This window comes from Lepidochelys kempii, chromosome 25 (assembly GCF_965140285.1).
Source record: "Lepidochelys kempii isolate rLepKem1 chromosome 25, rLepKem1.hap1, whole genome shotgun sequence".
In the NCBI taxonomy this organism is placed as follows: domain Eukaryota; kingdom Metazoa; phylum Chordata; order Testudines; family Cheloniidae; genus Lepidochelys; species Lepidochelys kempii.
The window spans coordinates 16,178,694-16,203,050 of NC_136404.1; the positions used below are offsets into that span (position 1 = coordinate 16,178,694).

A 24,357-nucleotide genomic window follows, 5' to 3' on the forward strand; every position below is an offset into this window, starting at 1 on the left:
AGACAATAATGATTTAATTTAATGACAGTCACCTTCAAGGTTCAAAAAGTTAAAGCTTTATAAACCGTTAAATCGCAAATTGTCAATGTCACAGGTAGAAACGTACAAAGTCACACTCCTTAAATCAAAGTCTGTTATTGTCAAGCATCTTTTTCTTACTTCACCTCTCTGTAAATGTCTCTCGTTATCGCTGGCAATAGTCCTTCCTCGGGTTGTGTGTGTATGGAGAAATCGATGGTTCCCAACATTTACTGATTAAAACTCGAATCCTGCCCACCCGAGCTGCGCTAGTTTAAAAAGCAATCGAGTTCATCTCGCATATGCTGGAACACCCTGTTTTGTACCTCGTATATATTAACTCTTTGCAAAGCGGCTCCGGTGTCCCCGGGGTAAAGCCCCTGCTATGCTGTCCAACAGTTGAGTTTCGGATAAATGAAATTTTTGTGGAAAAGGTTTCACAGGACAAAACCATTCCTACTTTTGCTGAAGAGCCAAACACGTTTCAGCTTTTGGCCACTATGTACAAAGGGTTTTCGGCGTTTGAAAACAAACATCTGTCGATGTTTTTAAAATGAAAACCTGAACATTTTCACAAACTTTCACTGCCTGTAACAAAAGAAAAGTTTTTCATTTTCATTTAAATTTTCAATTCAATTCCATTTTTTGGGGGGATGTGGGAGGAGAATTCCCCAACTACCTGTCTGCTTCAAAGACCAAAACTGCTTCACCCTAAGAGTCCTTCCATTCAGACCTTGCTGTTCTCTCTGAATAATTAAATTAATTCATCATGGTGCTGCTCTTCTGTGTCTCTCTTTAACTGGCAATGCTCTGGGGAGGTCTGTGGGGGAGGGTGGGATTGCTGAGATTTCCAGTCCTTTCTCCCTCTCCAAGAAAAACTGGGGTGTGAAAAGCCTCCCCGTAGGTATCTTAAAAGATAGAGAGTCTTTGGTGTAAGCTCCAGCAGCAAACGGGGGCTGTGGGAAAAGCTCCACAGATCTCTGGGTAATACAGATCGGGTCTAGCTGGTAGCATCACTAGATGGGGGGACAGGGGCGAGTACAATACAGGGGCAATGCCCAGCGGATGGTTCTGATTTGTGTTCAAGGACTGTGATGCACCACAGGAACAAAGCACATGGGGCAGCGAGGGCCTGCCTGCCCTAGGGCGGCGTGGGGGGCCTTTCTGGGCGGTGCTTTGTCAAACACGAGCTCCCACGCACAGGACAGGGGTCGTGGGGTGAAGTTCTCCAGCCCGTGTTATACAGGAGAGTCAGACTGGATGGGCTGATTGACTCTGCGGCCCATGGCATGCCGCACCAACGAGCGGCTGACTCAGTCTCCCCAGTCACCCGCACGGGCAAATAGCTGGGCACAGCAGCTGGGAACGCACCTCAGCCTGCGCCCTGCTGAAGCGGATCCTTGGGAGCCAAGGCCTAAGCCGGGGAAGCGACGATCCTGAACAGCACCAGCCGCGGCTGAGTCAAACCCGTTAGCCACCGGGCTGGGCCAGTGATGTAGCCCAGCGGGAGGGCACCGGGCGGCTCTGGGGCTGGCAGTCTGGTCCCGGTCCCCCAACCTGCTGAAGTTGGGAGGAGGAAGGTGTCTCCGCAGGAGCCTTGGAGGGATCAGAGCGGCTCTGTGGCCTTGAAGCCTTCAGACTAGCTCTTGGCAGGGAACCCGGGGCCCTTTGCTGCTCTGCCTCGAGCACACGTCTGGCTTAGCCCCGGAGGCTGGGTCATGGGGCTGCCAGAGCCATCGTCAAGCCCCTTGCGTGTCCTGCCGTCCTCTTCTCTGTCCCAGGGGCGAGGGCCCTGCCCTGAGTTCAGTCCCTGCAGTTTCACAGCATGGGCCCATGAGTGGGATTCTGCGCAGGCCATGACCCCGCAGTCCGTGGTGTCCCTGGCCTGTGGGCGGGGTGGGGGGGGGTGGCGTGCCTGGCAGGGTGCGAGGAGCGGTGTCAAGTCCGGACAGGAACAGGGGCCCGGGAGCTGCTGAGGGGGCTGGGCCGCTCCTCCCTCGTCCTGCTAGCCTCGGACCTTGCTCCGGCTGTCGCGTAGTGCCTCGACCTGTGGCCCCAGCTCGCTGAATTTGGGCCTCTTGCTCTGGCTGAAGGCCCAGCAGCTCAGCATCAGGCCGTGCACCTGGAGGAGAAAGGGGTGCGGAGCCGTGAACTCGGAGCGGGGAGAGGGACGTGCCTGGCAGAGCCACCCCCGCCTTCGGGGAAGCACGGGCTCCTTACCTCGGCGGGGCAGCCAGGGGGCGCGGGGAGCCGCCTGTCGTCCTTCAGCAGCTCCAGCAGGTGGCAAATGATCGGCATGGGCTTGTCGAGTCCCATCATGCGGAGAAATTCCTGCGAGGCAGGGAGGGAAACCAAGGCAGGAAATGGAAACTCTGGGAGTGGATTGGTCTCCTATCGCAGGCAGGAGTGGGGATTGCGAGGTCTCTTTTTAAACCAGTTTCCCCCCTTTCTCCCATGGTCAGATGGGACTTTGTCTCCCTCCGCAGGCAGGAGTGGGGATTGCGAGATCTCTTTTTAAACCAGTCCCCCCACCCCCACCCCATGCCATATAATCTCCATGGTCAGATGTGACTTTGTCTCCCTCTGCAGGCAGGAGGGGGGACTGCAAGGCCATTTGCTTTTTTTAAATCTGATTTTTCCCCATACTATATAGTCCCTGTGGTCACCCTTTAGTCTATCAAAGCTCCATTTACAAAGGGGTAATCAATAACAAATTGAAGTTCTGTAAGTAGGTAACAGATGTGAAAGGAGGGCGTCGGGGATGGTTATGTACACAGCAAGGTAAGGTGGTACAGAGGCTGTAAGCAATCTATTGACAGGTTGGACTCTAAGTGTTAACCAGGTATTAAAGCATCGATTTGTCATTTTTTATCCCTTTATCAACTAAAGTTCAGTTTGTATCTAACATAACCCACGGCCGCCTTCAGGAAAGGAAACTGCCAGTTTAGTCTGCCGTGGATGGGTCACTTGTGTGGAATGTTTGCTCAGATAAGTGACCAAGGGGGGACACCTTGCAGTGGGATAGCATTGGGGCTCACCTGTGCAATTTACTGCTGCAGGATATTAGTGAAGCAAGGAACTTAGTTGGCTTCTAGGGGCTTGGACATTTATTAAGTGACAAGGGTTCTCAGCTCTCATGCTTCAGGGTATGAGCTGACTGGGGTCAGGAAGGAATCCCAGACCCTCCCCTGATAGGATTGCCCCATTAGGAGCACTCTGAGGCAGGGGAGTTAAACCTACTGAGGCATCCAATGTTGGAGACTAAGTAGATCATGGGGTTGTTCAGCAATTCTTCTGGGGCAATCCTAAATGCACCAGGCCAAGTTCAGCTCTGGTGATGGGTGGGGGGGGGCAGCTCCCACAGGAGTCCAGGGGGAGATGTGCCTGATTCAGCCAAAGGTCTTTCCTGGCAGCAGAGGCTGAGAACCTCCAAACCCATGGCACCCTGTGGTGCTCGCGGGAGACGGAGCCCTTAGGGGAAGCTGTGGCTAGTGGTCTCACCTCGGAGGGGCTTTGGCTTCTGTTGCTGTATGTGAAGAGTTCGTAAAGGACGACTCCAAAGCTCCAGACGTCGGACTCGCGGGAGAACACGTTATCTGACAGGGACTCGGGCGCGTACCTGGCCGGGGAGGAGGTGGTTAGCGAGGTAGGTGGGTGAGCACTGGGCTGTGCAAGCAGAGGGCCCATCAGGGTACTTGTTTGAAGCAGGGGCTTCTCCCCTCCAGGGGCAAAAGGGGGCAGAGAGAAGGGGCAGTTTGCAGAGACAGATACTGCAACAAATTGGCCAGATCCCCAGCCGGAGACATCGGGCCCAGCTCGATGGGTGTCAACGGGAGCGGCACCATTTTACACAAGCTGAACAGTTGGCTGCGTATTTTAAAAATCAACATTTTTGACCTCAAAGTCCCCCAGATGCACGGGCCGTGGGCCCTGTATCAGAGAACTCCAACATCACCCCCCAGCCTCCCGTTCCCCATCTAGCCAGGCATCCTTCGTCGCTGCTGTACGGGACCACCGGGGGAGGCAGCTAAGTCTAGCAGATAGAGTGTAGGGCTAGGGGGCAAGAATACCCAGGTTTTATTCCCAGCTCTTCCACTGACTTGTTCGGTGGCCGCAGGCCGGTGCCTCGGTTTCCCCATCTGTACAACGGGGTTGACAATACTGCTCTCACAGGGCGACTGTTTAGCTGATGTTTGCAAAGTACCATTGTTAGCATGGACTGCGTTAGAGGTGTGAAATGGCCCCTCCCGCAGGAAGGTTGGATTGTACTGTGGGTTGGGGGAGCACTCCGAATCTCCTCAGCGCTCGCTAAGAGGTTTATCCCCCTTCTACAGAGGGGAGAAATGAGGCAGCAGAAGTGTCATGGCCAAGGCTACACAGGGAGCCTGTGGCAGAGCTGGGAAAAGAACCCAGGAGTCCTGGCTTTCAGCTGCTCTGGGAGCTGCAGCCCCCACCCCCGAGCGAAACGCAGTCCAGCGGGTGCTGGCAGCTCGGGCCTCCCCTACCAGAACACGGGGCTCTGTCCTGGCTCCCGCACCACGTAGTACTCCTTGTCCTGGGGGAGCAGCTTGGCCAGGCCGAAGTCCCCGATCTTCACGTGGGTCTCATTCTCCACCAGGATGTTCCTGCTGGCCAAGTCCCTGTGGACGTAGCGCTGGGATCCCAGGTACTCCATGCCCTGGAACAGAGATGCTGAAAGCCTCCAGCCAGAGGGAATACACGCCAATCTCACAGGGGACCCTGGCTCCCCCGCTCCCTGCCTACTCTGAATCAGAGAGCCAGCTGGCCCTGCTCCATGCACCCACTTGGGAAAGGAAGGATGGTTGTAAGGCGCTGGGGCCGGGCTGTGAAGACCTGGGCTCACGTCCCAGCTCTGCCACAGGTTCCCTGGGTGACCTTGGGAGAGTCATGTAACTGCTCCGTGCCTCAGTTTCCTGTCCCTCTTGTTGTGAATGGGGGGCACAAAGCAGAGGAGCTGCATGCGGGGAGGTGCCTGGGGGTGCAGCCGGGCTCCCTACCTTGCATATCTGCCATGCGTAGAGCAGCAGCCTCTTGTGGTCCAGGCGCTCCTGGTTCTTCTGCAGATACTCCCTCAAGCAGCCTTTGGGCAGATACTCCATGACGAGCCGCAGGCTCCTCCGCCCTAGAAGGTGCAGAAAAGATGTCATGGCCAGCTCTGGCCTGGGAGCCTGCCCCACACCTGGCCCTCAGCTCTGGCCCGGGAGCCTGCCCCACACCTGGCCCTCAGGCCCAACCCGAGTCTGCCCCACACCCGGCCCTCAGCTCTGGCCCTCTACCCACTGCGTCCTGAGCGGGTTTGCTCTAGTCAAAGCTCCACCAGGCAGCGAGGTGAGGGTCTCAGCTTGGAACAAGCAGCAAGGATTGAGGGGCACCAGCAGGGCTGTGGGGTGGGGGAGCCCAGGGCTGGGATAGCAGAGGGCTGCGGGTCAGGGTTGAGGGACACTGGTGGGACTGGGATAGCAGGGGGCTGCGGGTCGGGGTTGGGAGGCTGGGATAGCAGAGGGGCTGCGGGTCGGGGTTGGGGGGCTGGGATAGCAGGGGGGCTGCGGGTCATGGTTCAGGGCCAGCTGCAGAGCTGCAAAGAGCCTGTGACAGGCCCCTGCAGCGTGCTGAAGCCATCACCCTGGTGCCTCGGTCGGTGATTTCAGCGGCTCCCCATGGAATGCGCTGCCCCGTCACGCTCACTGCCCCCGGCTGTGAGGGTCTAACCGAATGTAGCCCCACCCAGGCCGGGCGCTGGCTCCGGATGTGGCCCCAGCCTCGGACACCCCAGGGCTCCTGCCCAGCCCTAGCGTTAACCCTTCCTTGCCCAGGCCCCCCGGCTCACCCAGGCTGTAGCAAACGCCCCGGTACTTGACGATGAAGTCGCTGTGCAGGGAGCGCAGGATGGCGATCTCCCGTTCGAAATCCTGCAGCTGCTCGGCTGAACTCTGCTGCAGCCGTTTCACGGCCACCAGCTCCCCGGTGCTGTCGCCCAGCGGGTCGTATCGACACAGCTCCACGCTGCCGAAGTTCCCCTGGGGCGGGAGAGGGAGTGGAGTGTGGGGGGCCTGGCAGCTCGGGGGGGACTGATGGATACAGCCGTGGCAACCCCCCCGGGGCCTGCAGCAAGGGCCCTGATCCCCACGAGACACGCCACGCCTGCCACACCACGCCACCCACCCTAACCCAGCATGGCTCTTCATCTCCCCCTGGCGGTGGTTCCTGGAAACCCCACCAGCTGGATGCAGCAGTATAAGCTCCTTACCCAGCCTGCCGCGGGGGGCGGGGCAAAGATTTACCCAGCACTAATGTGGGTGATACGTGCCTGTCCTGCGGAACTCCTTGCTACAAGAAACCACGGAGGCCAAGGGTTTTGAAGGTTTAGCTGTGGAGGTGGAAGACGGGAGAAACTGGCCCTTGGCAGGGTGGACGATGCACCATTTAAATCCTCCACAGTAAGGCTTAGGCCTTGTTTTGGCCCCTCTGCAAAGGGTGACTAGCCCTGGGAGAAGGTCCCCAATGACATTAGGGGGGCAAAGACCCTGCTTGAGGAAAAGGAAATGCACAGCCCCAAGGGCGCCCTGGGCTCAGGCTGGGGGGTCAGGCTGCCCACGAGAGAGCCGTGGGAGGAAGGGGACCGGGTTGTCCGGCCGGGGAGCTGTTTAACACCCAAACGCTGGGGTGAGGGTGGTGCAGCGACTCGGCCAGGCCGGGTGACTTGGCGGGAATGTAAAGCACACAGGGAGGCTGGGGCCTGAGGCGTGGGACTTTCGGGGTCTCACCTTGCCCAGCACACACATGTATTTCAAGTGCCGCTCCTCAAAGATGGTGGGGTCCTGGCACGCTGGGTTTGTGACGTAGCTCCAGAAGCCATCCTTGGCTGGGAGCTCGCTGGGCGACAGGTCTGACAGCAGCTCGTAATCTGAAACGTGGGGGAGGGTGGGCATGTCAGGCTGCATGGCCAGCTCCCACCAGTCCCCCCCCAGGCCCAGCCACTTCCTCTGGCTGCAAACTGGGCAGCGGCAGCACCGGTGTCGTCCTGCAGGGGGCGATACCGAGCCAAAAGCAAGCAGGGCTCCTGCTTCACCGCTGTACCCTGCTCGGTACCACGCCCTGGAGCCACCCTGGCCTCACACCCGGCCAGGCCAGGGCTGGAGGCAAGAGAGACCACAGTCAGCCTGGTAAACGGGGGACCAGAGTCATCCGCGGGGACCAACAGGCCCTTACCGGACCGTGGCCGTTACCGCCGGGCGTGTGGCTCGGGAGCTGCTGTCTATTGCGATCCCACGCCCCGTGTTCTCGGCAGCCTGTCCCACGTGCGCCGGCCGGGCACTCACCTGAGGTGATGAGGCTGTTGAGGTCCCGGATGATGGCCCGGAAGGAGGGTCGCCAGCGCGGCCGGTAGTCCATGCACTGGGTGATGAGATTGGCCAGCTCCGTCCACTTGGGAGCCGGCAGCTGGAGGCTGTTCTGGTAGAACTGGAGTTTCTATCCAGGGGAAAGGGGGCAGGGGGGTTCGGTGTTGCACTGCCTGCGGATCACCTGGGTCCCCCCACTGGGTCGTCCCTTGCTCGGTACCCGACACCGCCCTCTGCCATGAATGGGGGGTGGCGGGGGTGGATAAAGGCCTGCCCGGGTAGAAGCTGTGGCATTCGGGTCTCTCAGCCGGCTGGAGTTTCCACCTGCATTTGCCCCAGGTGCAGGGGGATGCCAGGAGGAGGAGCCCAAACGCCCTTGTCCTTCTCCACGGGGAACCGTCGGGTTTTAAAAAAAAAATCTTTAAAAATAACATGCAGCGGGGGAAGGGCCGATTGCCTTCCAGCACATGCCCCTCCCCCGGGGTCAGAAGGAGCCTTGCCAATTGAAATGGCTTCATCAGAAGTCGCAGGATACTGGGAGGTTTTCATAAAGTCCCAGCTCTGGGAGTCATGGTAGTACATGCAAATCTTGGCTTCCATTTAAAAAACGAAAAGCAAAGCGTTTGCCAGCCTTCCTGGCTGGTGAGGAAGGGTGGAAGTGGGGACCCTGAGGGGCTCAGACCCCTGAAGGCAAAGGTAAAAGAACCCAATGTTTTTATCTCATGGTTTTTAAGCTGATCGTGATTCTGGGGAGCCGACAAACTCATGTCATGGGAACGCTTGGGGTTGGCCCTACTCCCCCAGCTTTTAGGGGGGCATGTGTCAGACTCTGATGCCTGCACCCCAATGGCACCTCAACTAACCAGAGTGACCCCGACCTTCCTGCTATGCCAAGATTGTGGGCCCCGATCCTTGAACCGGATCTGCCTCTGCCCACCCAGGCTCGCCAGCAGTGTCAAGGGGCCTTGTAAGTTTCCAATGGTGCATCGCTGCCTGGCGCCCGTGAGCGGGAGCAGCACAGTGAAGGAACAGCTGCTCTGGGCAGGGGCCCTCCGAAGAGGAACTTTGCAGAGAAGTTGTCATGGGAGTGACTGCAGGTCAGACCCGCTCTGCCAACACAAACCAGCACCTCCAGGCTGGTAAAATCCCAGCCGCAGGAACAGAGGAAGGGAAGTGACCCTTCTGGGGCTGCCGTGTGGCTCAGAACCATGGGAGGGGGGATTCCAGGGAGCAGAGGGGCCGACTCACCGACCGGGGCTCCAGGACACTTGTGGGCATGGTGCCCCCGCTGAAGATCTCCCACACGGTGGCCCCAAAACTCCACTTGTCCGACTCAAGTGCCAGGTTCTTGGGGTTGCTGATGCACTCGGGGGCCACCCAGGGGATGCGGTCGATCAGCACTGCAAGGGAGTACACACCGGTGGGGTGAAGGCAGTTCCGCACGCGGGCACCCTGGTAATTGTTGTTGCCAAGCCTAAGAACCTTTCAAGATCTGGGCCTTAGCTGCCCTGTGCCTCAGTTTCCCCTCTGTGCAGTGGGGATCGTAGCCCTGCCCTACTATACATTGCAGACTCTGAGGTGCCCAGATACTATGGTGATGGGAGCCAGGGAAGGCCCTGGTGGGATCCCAAGGGCCTTTCCTCAGTGGAGACAAACTGGTCTGTTTCAAGGGAAACTCTTCTCCTTGGCGGAAAGGTGGGGGATGGAAGGATGCCTCTTCCCAAAGGACGCCTCTGTCCCTCCCCAGCCTCATGGGGTGTGAGTTGTGATGGGAGCTGGTTCTGCCCCAGGGAACTTACTTTCCTTGGTCAGCATGGCAAGGCTGACTCCAGGGTCGCTGAGCTTTATGAAAGGGGGGCTGCCGCTGGCAGCGTCCCCCTCCCTGGCCAGCAGGACCTTCTTAGCAGAGACGTTGCCGTGCACGATCTTCTTATCCTCCTGGGGAAGAAGCGAAGTGGTCAGTTGCAAATGTCAGCAGCGAACAGCCCAGTGTGTCTCTTTGTTTCCCTGTTCACCAGGCTATTTGGGCCTGGGGCTGTTACTTACCACCCACCATTGTTCGTCTTTTACCACAGAATCTAGGGCTTTGATTTCCAGAGTACTGAAGGTGCCAGGGACATGCAGCTGCAGAGCTATTTCTGCTAACTCACCCTGGCTGCCAGACCAGGTGGGCCCTATCACCACCCACCCAGGAGGATCAAATGCTTTGATTGCCTTGCAGAGGGAATGAAGGCTGGCCTGCAACCCTAGAAATGCTCCAGTAGTAAGGGGAGAGGGCTGGACTGTGACCTAGTGCACAGGACTGGGACTCAGAAGATTTGGCTTCTATTCCTGGCTCTTTCACTGGCCCCCTGGGGGACCTTGGGTAAGTGACTTGCCCTCCCTGGGCTTCAGTTTCCCCTTCTATAAAATGGGTTGATGATCATGTCTGCCTTTGTGAAATGCATTGAGATCGACTGATGAAAAGTGCTAGGTAAGAGCTACAGATTCTTATTATTTCTGAAATTAACCATGAGGGAAAACCCCAGGGAAGGGGTGTGTGTGTGTGTGTGGAGCAGGATGAGTCATTCTCAGGTTTAATAACTGCTCTGGGAGTTTAACCCCAACCTAGTCTTTGGCTCCTTGTAAATAACCGAGGGCCTGCCTGCAGGGCCCAAGAAGGGCATGCTGATATTGGGTGATCAAGGGGGATATTGGCAAGGAGGTTGGGGAGGGGGTCTAGGGGCTGACCGTGAGTCATCTGCCAGCTTACCAAAAAGTTGAGGGCATAGGCCAGTTGTTTGGCCACCTCCAGCTTCCAGCTGGCTGTCACCTTGCCCCCAGCCTGGTTCTTCTTCAGGTATATGTCCAGCGCGCCGAACCGGACGTATTCCTGCACCATGATACCTGCAGGGGAGGGGCAAGCGATCAGCATCTCACGGCAGCTGGTTGGGCCAGGACCACTTGGCTACAGAGGCAGAGTTTCCCTGACTCAGCCCAGGGAGGATGGTTCCTGTATCACAAATACCTGTGAGGACCTTCTGGTTGTGTCCTCAGGATGTCTTGCTGGCTCAGGGGAATAGAACCCAGGAGTCCGACTCCCAGCCCCTCACGGTCCACTGGACCCCACTCCCTTCCCAGAGCTGGGACTAGAACCCAGGAGTCCTGACCCCCCCAGCTCCAGTGCCCCATGCTGCCTTCCAACGGAAATGTTTTAGTGAGTCTGATTCATAAATCTCGCCCTATGTATTTTGGGGGGGACTCTAACAAGATTTTTCTCTGCAGAGTTAAAAACGTGGACACTACAGCACTGGCCCCAACTCTGGGGGCAGAAGGGGAGCTAGTGGTTAAAGCAGCAGGGAATCAGGCCTCCTGTGTTTCCAGCTCTGGGGGCATAGTTAGATCTGAGGGTTAGAATAGGGGTGGAAGAGGCAGTCAGGACCCTTGGGTTCTATCCCCAGCCCTGGGAATGGGCTGTGGGTTCGAGGAGGGGTCTGGGAGTCAGGACTCCTGGTTTCTGTCCCTGGCCCTGGGCGCAGGGTGTAGTCTGGTGGGGGGCTGGGCGTCAGGACTGCTAAGTTATTTCTGTTCCCAGCTCTGGGAGAGAGCGTGAGCCAGGGGCTAGAGCAAGGGACAGCTGGGTGATCTGGTGCTGAGAGAAGTGACTGAGAGCCAGGACACCTGGGTTCCAGCCTCAGGAAGTGAAACTGCTTGGGATTGACTCGCTGTGAGTGTAAACGGCAAACAAGCAGAATCAACTGTGGAGCAAGAAACTGGCATTTTGCCCGGACACCTCCCCGTTCTAATGATTCAGGGCCTTCCCTGCCACGCGCCTTCTCTGGGCAGCATCTCGGGAAAGGCCCCGGCAGGGGCGTTACTCACTGTTTTCCCTGATGCTGACCCCATACAGCAGGACCAGGTGCTTGTGGGAGATCTGGCTCATTATGCTGGCGGCTTCAAGAAAGGACTGGAACGGACGGAGAATCCGGGTTAGGCTGAGCTAGGATACCTGTCCCCTTGCTTTGTCTCTGGCTTAGCTTCTCTAGAGCCAGGCCGCCCTACACTGGGCAAGCTGCAGGGAGCCCAGTGTGTCGGCTCATCCCCCTGCCCCCCGACAACCTCAGGCCTCACCTCGGAGCAGTTGCCTTGGCTGCTGTCCATCACCTTCAGCAGGACTTCGGTCTCGTGGCACTCGTCGTCCTCCTGGTCCCGTTTGATGCCCCGGTAGATCTTGGTGAAGGATCCCTGGCCCAGGTTCTCGCACTGTCAGAAGCAAGAGCGAGGAGATGAGGGGAGGGGATAAATAACCAGGGGGCACCTCCCCCACACACCCACCCCTCCATCTGCCCTGGGTCATTCACCAGCTCCCCCTGGAGCCAGGGCACAATCCTTCAGCGCCCCCTTTGCTGGGAGCTGGGTACCCACCTAACTCCCACAAGCCTCCTCTGGAAATGCCAGCCCTCTTGTGCCCATCACCCTGGTGTCTGTCTCCTCTCGCAGGCAGGGGTGGTGTGGGAGCAGTGCACAACACTGCTGCCTGTCTCCCTTTGTTCCCGAGTACTGTGCCTGCCAGCGACTCCCAGTTTACACCAGAGCGAAAGGATCAGGCCCTTGCCCTCAATAGTCCCCATTTCACAGAGAGGGAAACTGAGGTACCGAGTGGGGAAGGAACTCCCCCAAGGTCACATGGTGAATCTGGGCCAGAGCCCAGGAGTCCTGACAATGCCCCCTCCCCTGCTGTAACCACTGGACCATGCAATCCTTTCAGAACTGGGAAAAGAGCCCAGGAGTCCTGAGCCGCCTCCCCTAGGCCCCTGATCTGAACACTAGAACATACTACTTCTTTCCCAGTTCTGGGCAGAGAACCCAGGAGTCCTGGGCAGGTCGCCCGCTTCTGGGTTTGATCCAGAAATGTGGCTGGGAGAGGAGTCCCCCTGTCCAGCCAGACCCTGGTGTGGGCCCTGTGTCCCCAGCCCTCGCCACTTACCATCATCAGGTTCTCCGGCTGGATCTTGTGGAACATCATCTGGTTGACACTGCGGCGTGGGGCAGAGGGGGAGCTGAGGAGCTGGCAGCAGCTGCTTCGCACGATCAGCAGGTTGGATTTTTCTTGTGAGGAGAGGGAAGGGGACAAATCAGCAGGGACCATGGCATGGGGTGAGCGGGGGGGTCTCGCCATGTAATGGTCAGATGCTCCCTCACTGCTCAGCACAGGGGCTCAGCGTGGGAAGGGAGGGGGACAAAGCTCCCACAGTTAGACCCAGGGCTTGGCCTGGATGTGCATGGCTTGTGGGGGGGACTGGGAGACAGACCCTTAGTCTGGAGACATCCTCGTCATCCTGGCACACACAGTCTCCGGCAGGCGCAATGGTCCTCAGCAGTGCCCACGGGGCAGCCGGCACAACTGGGCTTTAAATGTTGCTGGCCACACCCGCCGCCGTGACATCACAGACCGTTGAGCTGCCCTTGGTTTCCTCAGCCCTCCAACCCATTGGCTAGGCAGAACCTGGTTCCCGCCTATGGGTCTGGCCCACCACGTGCCCTGAGTCTGGATCCAGGTGGTGCCCCCGGGTGCCATGTGTGGCGTCACACCCTGGCTTTACCTTTGGGCTGGGGAGGGCAGCAGGTGCCCAGGTGCAGGGCCACCCCGTCGGCGTGCAGGGTGCAGTTCTGGTAGGTGCAGAGCAGCTCCTGGAGGCTGCAGAAGCGCCTGGCAACTCCGGAGAGGGAGTAGCTCCCATCCTTGTCCCTCTGGATCAGGCAGCCCTTGTAATCCCGTCCGAAGCAAGTCTGCATAGCAGAGCAGGGGGCAGTTAGCCAGCGGTACCACATGTGACCCAAAGGATCCTTCAGCCACAAGGAGCCACAGTCCATGATCTGGGCCAACAGGCGCTAGGAGCCAGGGACTGGGCATCCCTGAGTGAGATGCAGGAAGCTAAAGGCAGAGTCCGAATAGCGGGCAGGGATGGTAGAGGGGGTCCTGGCCCATCCAAGGAGTTGGGCTTCATTGGCTCTGAGACACCCCGAATAGACCTAGGTCCATGCGGGGCAGTTCTCTATGCAGCCAGGGAGGGGACCAAGGCAGAGAAATCCATGCCGGGTCTTTCTCCTGGGGACCACGCCCAGCATCTGTCCCAGGTGAGAACTGAATCCCAGTTCCAGATCCTCTCTCTTCCCTCTGGTTGGCTGACTCAGACGGACCCTTTCTAGCCTGGATGGGTCACTGGGGAATTCCGGACTGGAGTCCCCCACTGGACGGGAGCGGATCCCTGTGGGGTTGATGTCCTCCCCAGCAGAGGGCTGGGAAGCATGAATAAACTCTGATGCTGAACAGCTTCAGGGAAGCAGCCTGGCATCCCCCTGTGCCCCAGGCAGCCAGCAGAGGACAGGTACCGTCAATCACAAGGTCTCACCTTGATGCAGACAGTCAGCAAGTAGCTGTCAAAGTTCTGCGGGCTGCGGCGGAGGAGGTAGGCTCCCTCGTCATTCGCTGCCAGCTTCTTTGCTGCAAACTCAGACCTGCAAAGCCCAGGCCCGTGTCAGGACCCTGCGAAGGTCCCAGCCGCCAGGAACCAACCAGAGCTCGCAGCGACTGGGTCCAGCACAGCTATTCTCTGCACTGTCCCTTTAAGATAGTGCATGCTCAGTGCCCAGGCCTGGCACATGGCACCATCCTTTAGAGCGAGGGTGGAGGGGTCAGTTTGCAAAGGCCACGTGACGCTTTACATGCAATGAAGGGTTTTTAGAACGCGCTCCCCATTGCCTCCCCTCCAGATTCTGGCTCCTCCATTTGGAAGGGGAGCTGGGGTCAGACAGAACATGAAAGGCAACGGTGGGGCTTTCGGAAGAATTAGTTGGGATCTTTTCCCCTTTGAGGAGACTTCCCAGAAATGGTTCTCCGAGCCCTTTCCAAATATTGTATGATGTCTCATAAGGACTCAGCCATTGGTAGACGCAAGTATAGAACCCAAGAGTTCTGGCTACCTTCCCTGCTCTAACCACTAGATCACACTCTTCCCAGAGCTGGGAATACTATCCAAGAGTCTGGACTCCAGACTCCCCTGTTCTAACCCACCGGACCCCACTCCCCTCCCAGAGCTGGGAATACTACCCAGTAGTCCACACCCTCTACTTAAAAATGCTTTCCCTTAAAAACCAATTTCCTTGTTCAAGCATCATCTCCCTCCTCCTATTTCAGCACAGCTCTGGTGAACAGAACAAGTGCAGTGCCCCTTCAGAGCCAAAACAGGGGAGCAGCAAGCATTGTTTTTGTGTAGGTCCTACCTAAATGATTACTTGACATTTCCTGCAGAGAGTATTTTTAACTCCCTGCCCCCAGGAATCCAGAGCCCGAGGCTGCCAAGTTGGCAGGGGAGGAGTTATGTTCTAGCCAGGCGGCGCTGCTGCTGGCAAGGGTCCCGTCACCATCCCCACCTGATGGGTCCATGACACTGGTTCTCCATGTTCTCCAGCAGCCGGGGGGGAGCCACTGCCTTGCAGAAATAATGGTGAGCATCCGCCGTCAGCCGATAGTAGCCGTCGATGAGGGAGACGAAGGACAGGGCCTCCTGCAGCGTGAGGAACTCCACCTCCTGGGGGGGTGAGGGGAGGGGCGGAGAGAGACAACAGGCTCAGCTGGAATCAGAGCCACAAGCATCCCTCATGCTCAGCCAGGCCAAGAGGGTGGCACTTAGCCCTGGCCCTGCGCAGGGGGTGCTGTGGAAGGAACGGGCAGGGTACAAGGGCAAGTGCATTGTGCTGCTGTCACTGTGGTCAGCCAGTTTTGGAAGCCAATGGGAGTGGGGAGGAAATGGGGGTACAGCTTCCCTGAACCGCAGGACCTGGGATGCCAACTGTCCTGTGTCCATGTGGAGGCCTGGCGAGGAGGAGAAGGCTGCCCCTGGGCAGAGGGAAACCCTTGTGAGGGGCAGGTTCTGTGATGGAGCACTGAACAGTAACAGCTGTGGCTTCATTTCCTGTGTACCGTGCCTTTAAATCTCTAAGGACTCGGCTGTCTGCGGCAGGCCATTTTGAGTTGTGTTTAGTGCAGACCTCACAGAGGAGACGCACGCGTCCCGCTCCCTCCGTCTCTTGCTCTCTCATAGAGACTTTGGTTCTTTCTGCACATATGCAAAATGGGGAATGAGTGGCTAGGCTGCAGGGCTGCAGAATAGGTTCTGGCAGCCATGGGGGATCGCACGTGGAAGGAGTCCGCAATGTGATACTAGTGCAGAAAAGGCAAACGGCATGGCGGGCTGTATCTCTGGCTAAGGCTGAAAGGAGTGAAAATCTAGGGCGATCTCCTGGGACGGGTCTACTACAGGGCCCAGGACCGCTAACCAGAAAGAAGCGGTGGATGAGGCTTGTTTTTAAACAACGTTTCAATGGCTGTTAGCCAGGATGGTGTCCCTGGCCTCTGTTTGCCAGAAGCTGGGAGTGGGCGACAGGGGATGGGTCACTTGATGATTCCCTGGTCTGTTCATTCCCTCTGGGGCAGCTGGCACCGGCCACTGTCGGAAGACAGGACACTGGGCTAGATGGACCCTTGGTCAGAGGCGCCGACTCCGTGGGCGCTCCGGGGCTGGAGCGCCCATGGGGAAAAATTTGTGGGTGCCAAGCTCCCTGCCCCAGCTCACCTCTGCCTCTTCCCCTGAGCGCGCCACCCCTGCTTCTCCTCCCAGGGCTTGCCACCGCAAAACAGTTGTGGGGGTGGGAGGAACACGGGGCGCTCAGGGGAAGATGCAGGGCCAGGGCAGGGATTTGGGGAAGTAGCCCAATGGGGGCAGGGAGGGGGCAGAGTTGGGGTGGGGACTTTGGGGAAGGAGTTGAAATGGGGGTGGAGTCAGGGTCGGGGGTGGGGGGGCGTGAGCACCCACCAGCACCAGGAGAAGTTGGCGCCTATGGGTCTGACCCAGTATGGCCATTCTTACGGTCTTATGTTAACTAACAAAACCATCCAAAGCACAGGACTTGGTGGTGATGGGGGACTTCAGCTACTCTGACAGCTGTTGCTGGGGGAATAATGCAGCAGGGCCCAGATTATCCAACTAGTTCTTGGAATGCCCTGGGGACACGTTTTTATCACAGAAGGCAGAGGACGTGACTAGGGCAGAGGCTGAGGTGGATTTGTTCCTGACAGATACAGAGAAACTGGCTGAGAATTTGAAGGTGGAGGGGAGCTTGGGTGAAAGTACTCATGACATGGTAGGCTCATGTTTGCCCACAGGAGAGCAAGAAAGATGATGATAGGTCTAGAAAACATGACCTCTGAGGAAAGGTTCAAACAACGGGGTTTGTTTAGCCTGGAGAAAAGAAGACTGGGGGGGGAACCTGATAAGTCTTCAAGTACGTAAAAGATTGTTCTAAAGAAGAGGATGATACATTGCTGTGAACCGCTGAGGTCAGGACAAGAAGCAATGGGCTTAAATTGCAGCAAAGGAGATTTAGGTTAGACACTAGGAAAAACTTCCTAACTGTCAAGGGAGTTAAGCCTGGAATTTCCCTAAGGAGGTGGTGGAATCTCTGTCACTGGTGATTTTTAAGACCAGGCTGGACAAGCCCCTGCCAGGGATGGTCTAGGGTTACTTGGTCCTGCCTTAGTGCAGGGGGCTGGACTAGCTGACCTCTCGAGGTCCCTTCCCCTATGTGTCTAGAAAGGACACAGAGACCCGTGGGTGCCCAAAAGGGAACAGCAGGCAGTCGGAATGAGGCAGCTCCCCCACCTGACACACACACACTCACTAGGATCCTGTTGTCCGTCTTGGTGACTGTGACGATCCGGTTCTCCACGGGATTGCTATCCCGGCTCGCTTGCTTGATGCTGATGTCGGCGATTTCGGGGAAGTCGCAGAACGGCTGGCGGCTCTAGGGTGGAGAGGAGGAGAAGTGGGTCTCTGAACTGAGCATTTTCCCAACGCGAGACAACAAGAACCGACCCGAAACATCCCCCAAGCCTCGGACCCCGGGTGAGGTTTCAGATGTAGCAGGAGGGTGGATTCTTCTTGCCCCTGGTTTTGCTGGAGGACACAGAAGCTCAAGTGAAGGGCTGGGGCTAGGTCTTTCCCGGAGAACAATCCTCCCACCTGGCTGGTTGGTGATAGGATTAAACGTGGGTAAGAGGACACATGAAATGCACAGAGGTTTAAGGCAGCTGGAGGACAAGCCACTTTCCCTCCCAGCTCCCTGGCCTGGTTTCCCTGATGCCATAGACCTGTGAGTTCTCCAGTGGCCCATCGAGTTTCCTGGGAAAGCAAGAGCAAGACAAGGGCTGAATTTCGCAGGTGGGAAACAGGAAACGAAAACCCGTCCAGCCTTTCCTGACACGTTGAGCCGGGTTTTCATTCCCTGTCTGTGGAGGAGATGGAGCGCACATTGTGGTGTGCCCCACACCGACACCAGCCAGGGCTGCGGCCCCTTCTAGTGGCGGTGGCGTGCTATAGGTTTTGGAGGCTGCTATGGCTTTCCGGCTAATTAGCTCAAGCAGGAGAGGTTTGTGCTTTTAGATCCATGGTCCCAGGGTCAATCCAGAGGTGGGGGATGGACTGCAAAAGTGTGTGTGTGTGGGGGGGTGGTATCGCCCCATGTTTCAAAAGTATGGAGCAGCAACAGCCCTTTGCCCCCCAGCCCCATCTCCGGCGTCGAATGGTTCAATCCCCAGCTGAGCCATGTGGGGCTGAGGGCTGGTGTTTGCTCCTGCCCCACGCCCCCTCAGCCTCACCTTGTCCCCGCTGTGGCTCCAGAAGATCCCGTTCTCCCCAGACACGTGGATGATCCTCTGCCCCTCCTGGCCCCGCTCGCTAGCGCTGTGGGCTCGGACCGGGAAGCTCTCCTCCACCCAGGCCCTCTCCAGCTTCTCCAGGTCAATCAGGTACTTGAGCTTGAGGGTGCAATCATCGGTCTGGCAGCCACTGATCTTCCGCAGGGACTTGTGGAACTTCCTCCGGATCCGCTTGCGGGTCAGGAAGCTTTGCTGCTGGATCTGGTGCCGGAGCGTCTCTGGGATGCAGGATTTGTAGCTGGGGGTGGAAGAAGAGGATGGAGGAGACCTGGTCCTGGCCTAGCCTCCCCAACAGCCCCTTCTCCAGGTGTTATGTGAGAGGAGGTGGCCCTTGGTAGCTCGCCAACTGGGATCCGTGGGACCTGCTGGCCGGGGTCCCTGGGCGGCTGAAAGCAAGGCCTGGGCAGCTGGGGGTGAGCCTGTGTGGTGAGCATTTGTGCCTGCACTGGTGGCTGCTGCTGGAACCCAGCAGGGCAGGGAAGCGGGTGCGTTTGCAGCTGCTTTGGCAGATGGAACTTGGGGCCAGATGCTAGAAGGGACACATCCGGATCCCCCTGCCCTGCTGGCCCCCCTGCCCCCCGCCCAATCCCTCTCTCACCTGACGCTGTTGAAGATCTCCTCCAGGCTCCACTTCCTCTCCTTGACCATCCTCAGCATGTCCAGCACGGCCAGGCTGAGACACTCCTCCTGCATCTGCAGGCTCAGCGCCCCCTCCATTCGCCCGCTGATGAAATCGCTGCGGGACTGGGGGCCACCCCCAAGCACACCACGCACGGTCCGCTCAGCGCCAGGCTGCGATTACAGCCTGTGGGCAGAGCCACTTTGCCCCACGCCCCCCAGATCAGCTACACAAGCACAGCGAGGCTCCAGCTGGTGCTCTGGGATCCCCCCCGCTTGCAGGGATGTGGAAACAGGGCCACAAGTGAGTAAGCTTCCTTCCAAGGGATTGAGGGACCCTGAGCCCCCTGAGCAATGCTTGATCTTGGGGTGACTCCAGCCCTGGCAACATCCCCCCCCCCCCCCAGTTGTACAGCCGCGGGCAGTTCCCAGCTTGCTGCACAGGGATTTCCACACTCCAGTTATACCTTGTTCACAACCCAGTCTAGGCGGTGCCTGGGCCCTTTGTGCACCTGGGATCAGGCTGGCAGAGGCCCACGCTCGCAAGCAGCCGAGGTGCTGGGCTGGCACTTTGGAGATTGGGGGGCAGTTCCCAGCTCTGCCCCTGGGGCCTTGCAGGGCTGTGGACAGCTGCTTTATCTCTCTGCGCCTTCCCTCCTCCGCTGTGCAGTGGGGGGGCGGTGAACCGGGGTGCAGCCCAACTGGGAAAGTGGTTGGGCAATGCCATGTCTGAACCTCACAGCTGGGCGTTGACGCACCTGGCGGGTGATGCTGGTACCTGACTTTAGGGGACAAACGCTCTGTAGCAACCCCCCGGGGCATCACTCACCTGCGCAAAGAGATAATTCATGGTGGGACAGTCTAGCACAGCGCTGGCTTGGTCATTCAGCAGCCCGAAGCGGTACGATTTCCCCGGCCCAAACCAGCTGGGGAAGAAAAACCTGCCAAGGAAAACGAGCCCAGCTCACTTCTCTTCTCCTCCATGTTTGACGCTAACTTCCCCGTGGGCTGGCTGCTTGGGGGTGAGAACTGACCCTCTCGAAGTGTCACTTCTGACCCTGGGGTTACCAGCTCCCCAGTGGTGATTTTATAGGGGGGGGCAGCGATGTGCAGATATAATAGCAAGGATTAAAGAGGACCAAGAATGTTGGCAGGATGCAAAACTTGCTGGCATCGGGGCATGAGCCCCAACCTCCTGCTTGGGGGCTGGGCACAGGATATGAGCCTAGAGAGAATATAAGACACTATCATTCCACAGGAGGCTCTATGGGGGCAGGTTGTCCCATAACTGTTTCCTGTGGGGTTTCTTAGAATCCTAGAAGATTAGGGTTGGAAAAGATCTCAGGAGGTATCTAGTCCAATCCTCTGCTTCAAGCAGGACCAACCCCAACTAAATCATCCCAGCCAGGGCTTTGTCAAGCTGGGGTCTTAAAAACTTCTGAGGCTGGAGATTCCACCGCCTCCCCAGGGAACCCATTCCAGTGCTTCACCACCCTCCGCGTGAAAGAGTGGTTCCTAATATCCAACCTAGACCTCCCCCACCCAGACCTTCTTGCACTTGCCTGTGGCCGGCCACTGGCAGAGACCGGATGCTGGACAAGATGGGCCGTGGGTCTGATCCAGTCGGGTGGTTCCTAATCAAACGTGCCACCGATAGGTTCCCGAGCCAACCCTGCCCCTGAGATGCACCTATGGCAAATTTTTTGCTTGGGGTGGCAAAAACCCTAGAGCCGGCCCTGGATGCACCAGTGTGAAATAATGGCCCCGCTCAGGAGCGGACAGACCTCACTGCCCTGCTGTTGAGGGGCCCTAGGCTTGGGTGCTGAAACCCTGTGTGGAGACACAGGGTAATTCCTGAGTGATCCCATGAGCTCCACGCAGGCCGGGAAGGGAGTGGGTGCGGTTCGTTGGCCCAGAGGGAAGTAGGGACTAGGACAGAGACACTCCTGCCTGGAACGCCGAGGAGCCTGCACTGGCGGGGAAGCTTAGCCAGAGGTCTCTGCTGGGTTCGCGAGTTCGCAGGCCCGCGAGGAAGGGGGTGACTCCGGACAACGCCCCAGGAGCTGGGCGCTCAGCGACTGGGGCAGGGAGTTCGTAAGCACCTGATTCTGTAGACGACAACCTGGCAGCTCGAATTGTCCACCGTGAAGAGGTGGTTGGGCGGGAACCAGCATTTCAGGTCCTCCGTTGCCAGGGCGAAGAGGGAGTGGCAAACGGGCAGGATCCCTGCAGGGAGGAGAGTGGCAGGTGAGGCGTTTCGGCAAACCCGGCAGGAAACCTGACTAGCCCAGACACCAGAGCGGCTCGCCCTGGGCTCCTTGGCCTGGCTGTGTTGGTGTCCGTGCCTGGTTTGAGGGCACCCAGGGCTCACCCATTCCGGTAGCTCTGGGGTGGCTCTAGACAGGGCTCAGGCAAGCAGGGCTTGGGCGAATGCGCCGAAAACAGCCGAGTAGGCAGAACTTGGAAGGGGCAGCTTCGGTGCACCCCTTCCCCCCCTCCTTAGGCTTCAGAGCCTGAGCTCCAGCCTGCCCCGGGTGGCCCTCTGCCGAGATTGGGGCAGCAGGGCACTTACACTCGGCCCCAGGCAGCTTACAATCTAGCTCAAGGGTTGAAGAAAGATGGGTTCATTCTCCCAATGGAACTGATGCGTGGGTGGGGAAGCGGCTCATCCCAGGCTACCCTGTGGCTAGGGGAAGAGCTGGGAATTGACCCTGGATCTCCTGGGCTGCAAGGCCCCCCGCACCGGACAAGGGGATTGTGAAGCCCTGGGCGCTGGGCTCCTCCCACAGGCACAGGGCAGATGCAGCACGGGAGAGCGTCTGGCTGCTGTCCCCGTGGTCGACTGGTGCTTCGGGCTGCGGCCACCAGGTGGCGACATAATCGCGGCAGCTCGGGAAGCGATGGCATTGCGTTACGGGGGGCGGGGCCACCTCCTCCCCTCCCCTGCCCCGGGTGGATCCCATCCCCAGAACCCCCCCCCCCCGCCCCTCTCACCGCAGGCCTTGGCTGCCGCCACGCAGAGCTCCTCGGCCAAGTACTCGCCGTACGCGAAAGTCAGGACGCCGCCCAAGTCGGGGTCCGATCGCGGGGTGCTGGCTGGGTGGTACAGGTAGACCTGGAGGGTCCCCGATTCCATGGAGGACAGACTGCAGGACCTGTTTCCGATCAGGGGCGTCTCCTCCCCGAGGGGGGCCATGGTGGGAGGCAGCCTGCGGCAACACCAGGACGGGGCTGGTTAGCCGGGCTCCTTTTCTCTGCGCTCCCTGCTCTGGGCGGCCGCCTCCGGCACTAAACGCCGGCACCGCCGGGCTGATTCTGAGCCCTGCTGGTAGCGGGTCCGGAGCTCCCAGATTTCCCGGGCCAGTCACCTCCACAAATGGACCCTCCTGGCAAAACCAGGCCAGGCAGCAATGCTCTCCTCTGCTCCTGCAAGTGCCCCTGCCTGCTCTCTAGCAGGTGCTGGCTCCCCTCCCATCCCGGGCACTTCATCCTCAGCGAGGTGGGGAGGTAGGAAGTCCTGTTCAGGCGGCTGCAAAGGCCCCGGCCGCCGCATCGAATACACCTTCCCCCACCCCGGCCTTCCTTCCCAATGTGACTGCGCTCAGAAAGTCAACCATGAAAGCAGCCTCCTGCTTGCAGTCTGCTTCATTCCCCTGAGTGAGGTTTGAGTCACAGCGGCTTGGCTGGGTGCAGGACTCTACGAGGGTGGGCAATGCAGAGGCCAGGTGGTCAGCTGCTTGCTGGCCTGCCTGGGGCTCCCCTACCCCCTCCCTGCCTCTCCAGCTGGAGCAAGGCTGGTCTGAGAGCCCTGCAGAACGGAGCCGGTGAGTTATTCAGGTGGCTTCTCTCCTCCCTCCCCACTAGCCTGCCTGAACCTGGGCCTGGCGAGGCGCAGGCCTCAAAACAAGGTGGTGCAGACACTGAAATCCCTCCCCCACCCACCCCCAGAGGAGGCAGTGAGGAAGAATTCCTCCGGCAACCCCGTGGTACCTACATAGGGGCATAAGTTGGCTTGGCTCACTTGCCAAGGGCAGGACATTTTTCACGGCCCTCCAGGATGTGGCTACGCTGGCCAAACATGGTATCGTAGACTAGTCTCCTAGCCAAGACGGCAGGTCGCTCAATCCTTGACTGGCCAATACGTGGGCCAGCTGGTGCCAACGTCACAGGGCGTATTGTGGTCTCCTGTCTGCACTCATTTCACGCTGAGACCACTCCCTTCCCAGAGAGCTGATGCTAATCTCATTTCTTGCCTCACTCTGCTGCCTTGCAAGACGCACCCGGAGTTGAACTGGGGAGGCGGGGGTTCTTGGTTACACTCCGGTTTCTGTGGGCACAGCCGTGCAAATGGGCAGGGTAGCATTGCTCTTTGGTGTAAACATGCACGGGAGTGAAGAATCAGGCCCCACAAGTTCAACTTGGTTTGTCTCTTCAACGTAGGATCAGAGTTATGTGGGGCTGAAAGGGGCCTTGAGTCCAGTGCCCTGTGCTGAGGCAGGGCCAAGCGACCCCCGACCAGCCCTTTTGGGGGTTTGGCCAACGTGGTCTTAAAACCCTCTAGGGAGGGGGATGCATAAGTGCAATGAACATGTTAGTTGTTTGCAGGCTGTGGTCATGTTCGTGCTGTATAGGGGAGGGAGGGGTGGGTGTGGGTGTGTGTGTGAGAGAGAGAGAGAGAGTGTGTGTGTGTGTGTGTGTGTGTGCCAGGATTCTCGTAGTATGAAGTGAGAGCGGTACATTTCCCCTCCCTCCCCGCCGAGTGGGGAATGGTCCCTGTCCTCCTGACAGGAGGGGCTGAATCCAGTGACCCCATCAGACCATCTAGCCAAAGGGCCTCAGCCCACTCTGCAAACCTGGGAGCTGGGAGTGTGTCTTACAGATGGGGAAACTGAGGCACAGAGGCCCACCTGTTTAAAAAGTGGCCTGGCAGGGCTCTGAAGATCAGGTCCCTCTCAGACATCTGATGCTGAGCAGCCAACTCTCTCAGCCAGCGAGGACAGATGACTAGCCAAAGCCCCCCCCACCCCCGGGAGTCAGGGCAGAGCAGGTGCCCAGTTTAATGCCTTGACCCCAGACGTAGCCTTCCTCCAGCCCTGCCAAACCCCCTGCTCGCTGACGGCCTTCTCCGTTCGCCTCTCGCTGGGTTCAGACAGAGCTCGCCTTCACAGCGGGCCGGCCAACGTCCCAAGAGACAAACAACCGTGAGCCGCTGAGCAGCCTTGTCCGGCTCCCTCCTCTGTTATTAGCAACAGGCCTTTGCGATTTCCCTCCGGGTCTGGATGACCTCGGGGGAGGGAACCGAGCCCCCCGTCGCAGCAGCTACGCCACGATGGGCTCGCGAGCCAGGCCCCGCTCTGCCCTGCATCCCAGCCGGTGAGACCCAGAGCGTTACCTTGTGTGGGGTGACGTCTTCGTGGGCGCAGCTCTGCCCTCGCTGGAGGGACAAGGAGCCAGCGTGCTCGGTTTCCTCTCCCGGGGCCAGGGCAGGGAGCTGGGCATGGAGCGAGCTGTGATGCAGATGAAAGATGGTGGGGGGGGGGAAATCCCCCTTCTCGCTTCCTTCCTGCCCTCTGTGTATCTTGGCTTTGTGTGAACTTCCTGTCA

At 58.5% G+C, this 24,357-nt stretch overlaps 1 protein-coding gene across 3 annotated transcripts; it reads right to left on the reverse strand.

The window, feature by feature from the left end:
* Positions 1-24,357, reverse strand: JAK3 (Janus kinase 3). Of its 3 annotated transcripts, XR_012156151.2 has the most exons (25): positions 24,146-24,357; positions 21,748-21,962; positions 20,856-20,979; positions 19,583-19,694; positions 18,734-18,879; positions 18,076-18,373; positions 17,100-17,222; positions 14,793-14,950; positions 13,772-13,877; positions 12,962-13,148; positions 12,346-12,467; positions 11,490-11,621; positions 11,241-11,325; positions 10,132-10,265; positions 9,179-9,317; positions 8,628-8,779; positions 7,359-7,509; positions 6,804-6,943; positions 5,867-6,056; positions 5,037-5,161; positions 4,524-4,696; positions 3,520-3,637; positions 2,239-2,349; positions 1,390-2,140; positions 1-606 (listed from the first exon to the last, which is right to left on the reverse strand). XR_012156151.2 is itself a non-coding variant. In XM_073323712.2 (24 exons), exons 1-24 carry the CDS (start codon positions 24,250-24,252, stop codon positions 2,024-2,026), a joined length of 3,462 nt encoding a protein of 1,153 aa, XP_073179813.2. In that variant the 5' UTR covers positions 24,253-24,357; the 3' UTR covers positions 2-2,023. The 3 variants fall into 3 exon arrangements, 2 of the variants coding, with proteins under 2 accessions (XP_073179813.2, XP_073179812.2); XM_073323712.2 differs by having other exon boundaries at positions 2-2,140; positions 9,179-9,314; XM_073323711.2 differs by having other exon boundaries at positions 2-2,140.

Coding starts and splice junctions, on each gene's coding strand:
- JAK3 (XM_073323711.2), bottom strand. CDS start 24,252: ATGCCCAGCTCCCTGCCCTGGCCCCGGGAGAGGAAACCGAGCACGCTG. Junction 18,374..18,733: donor GAGATCTTCAACAGCGTCAG/GTGAGAGAGGGA, acceptor TTCCACCCCCAG/CTACAAATCCTGCATCCCAG. Junction 14,951..17,099: donor AGACGGACAACAGGATCCTA/GTGAGTGTGTGT, acceptor TCACCCCCCCAG/GAGGTGGAGTTCCTCACGCT.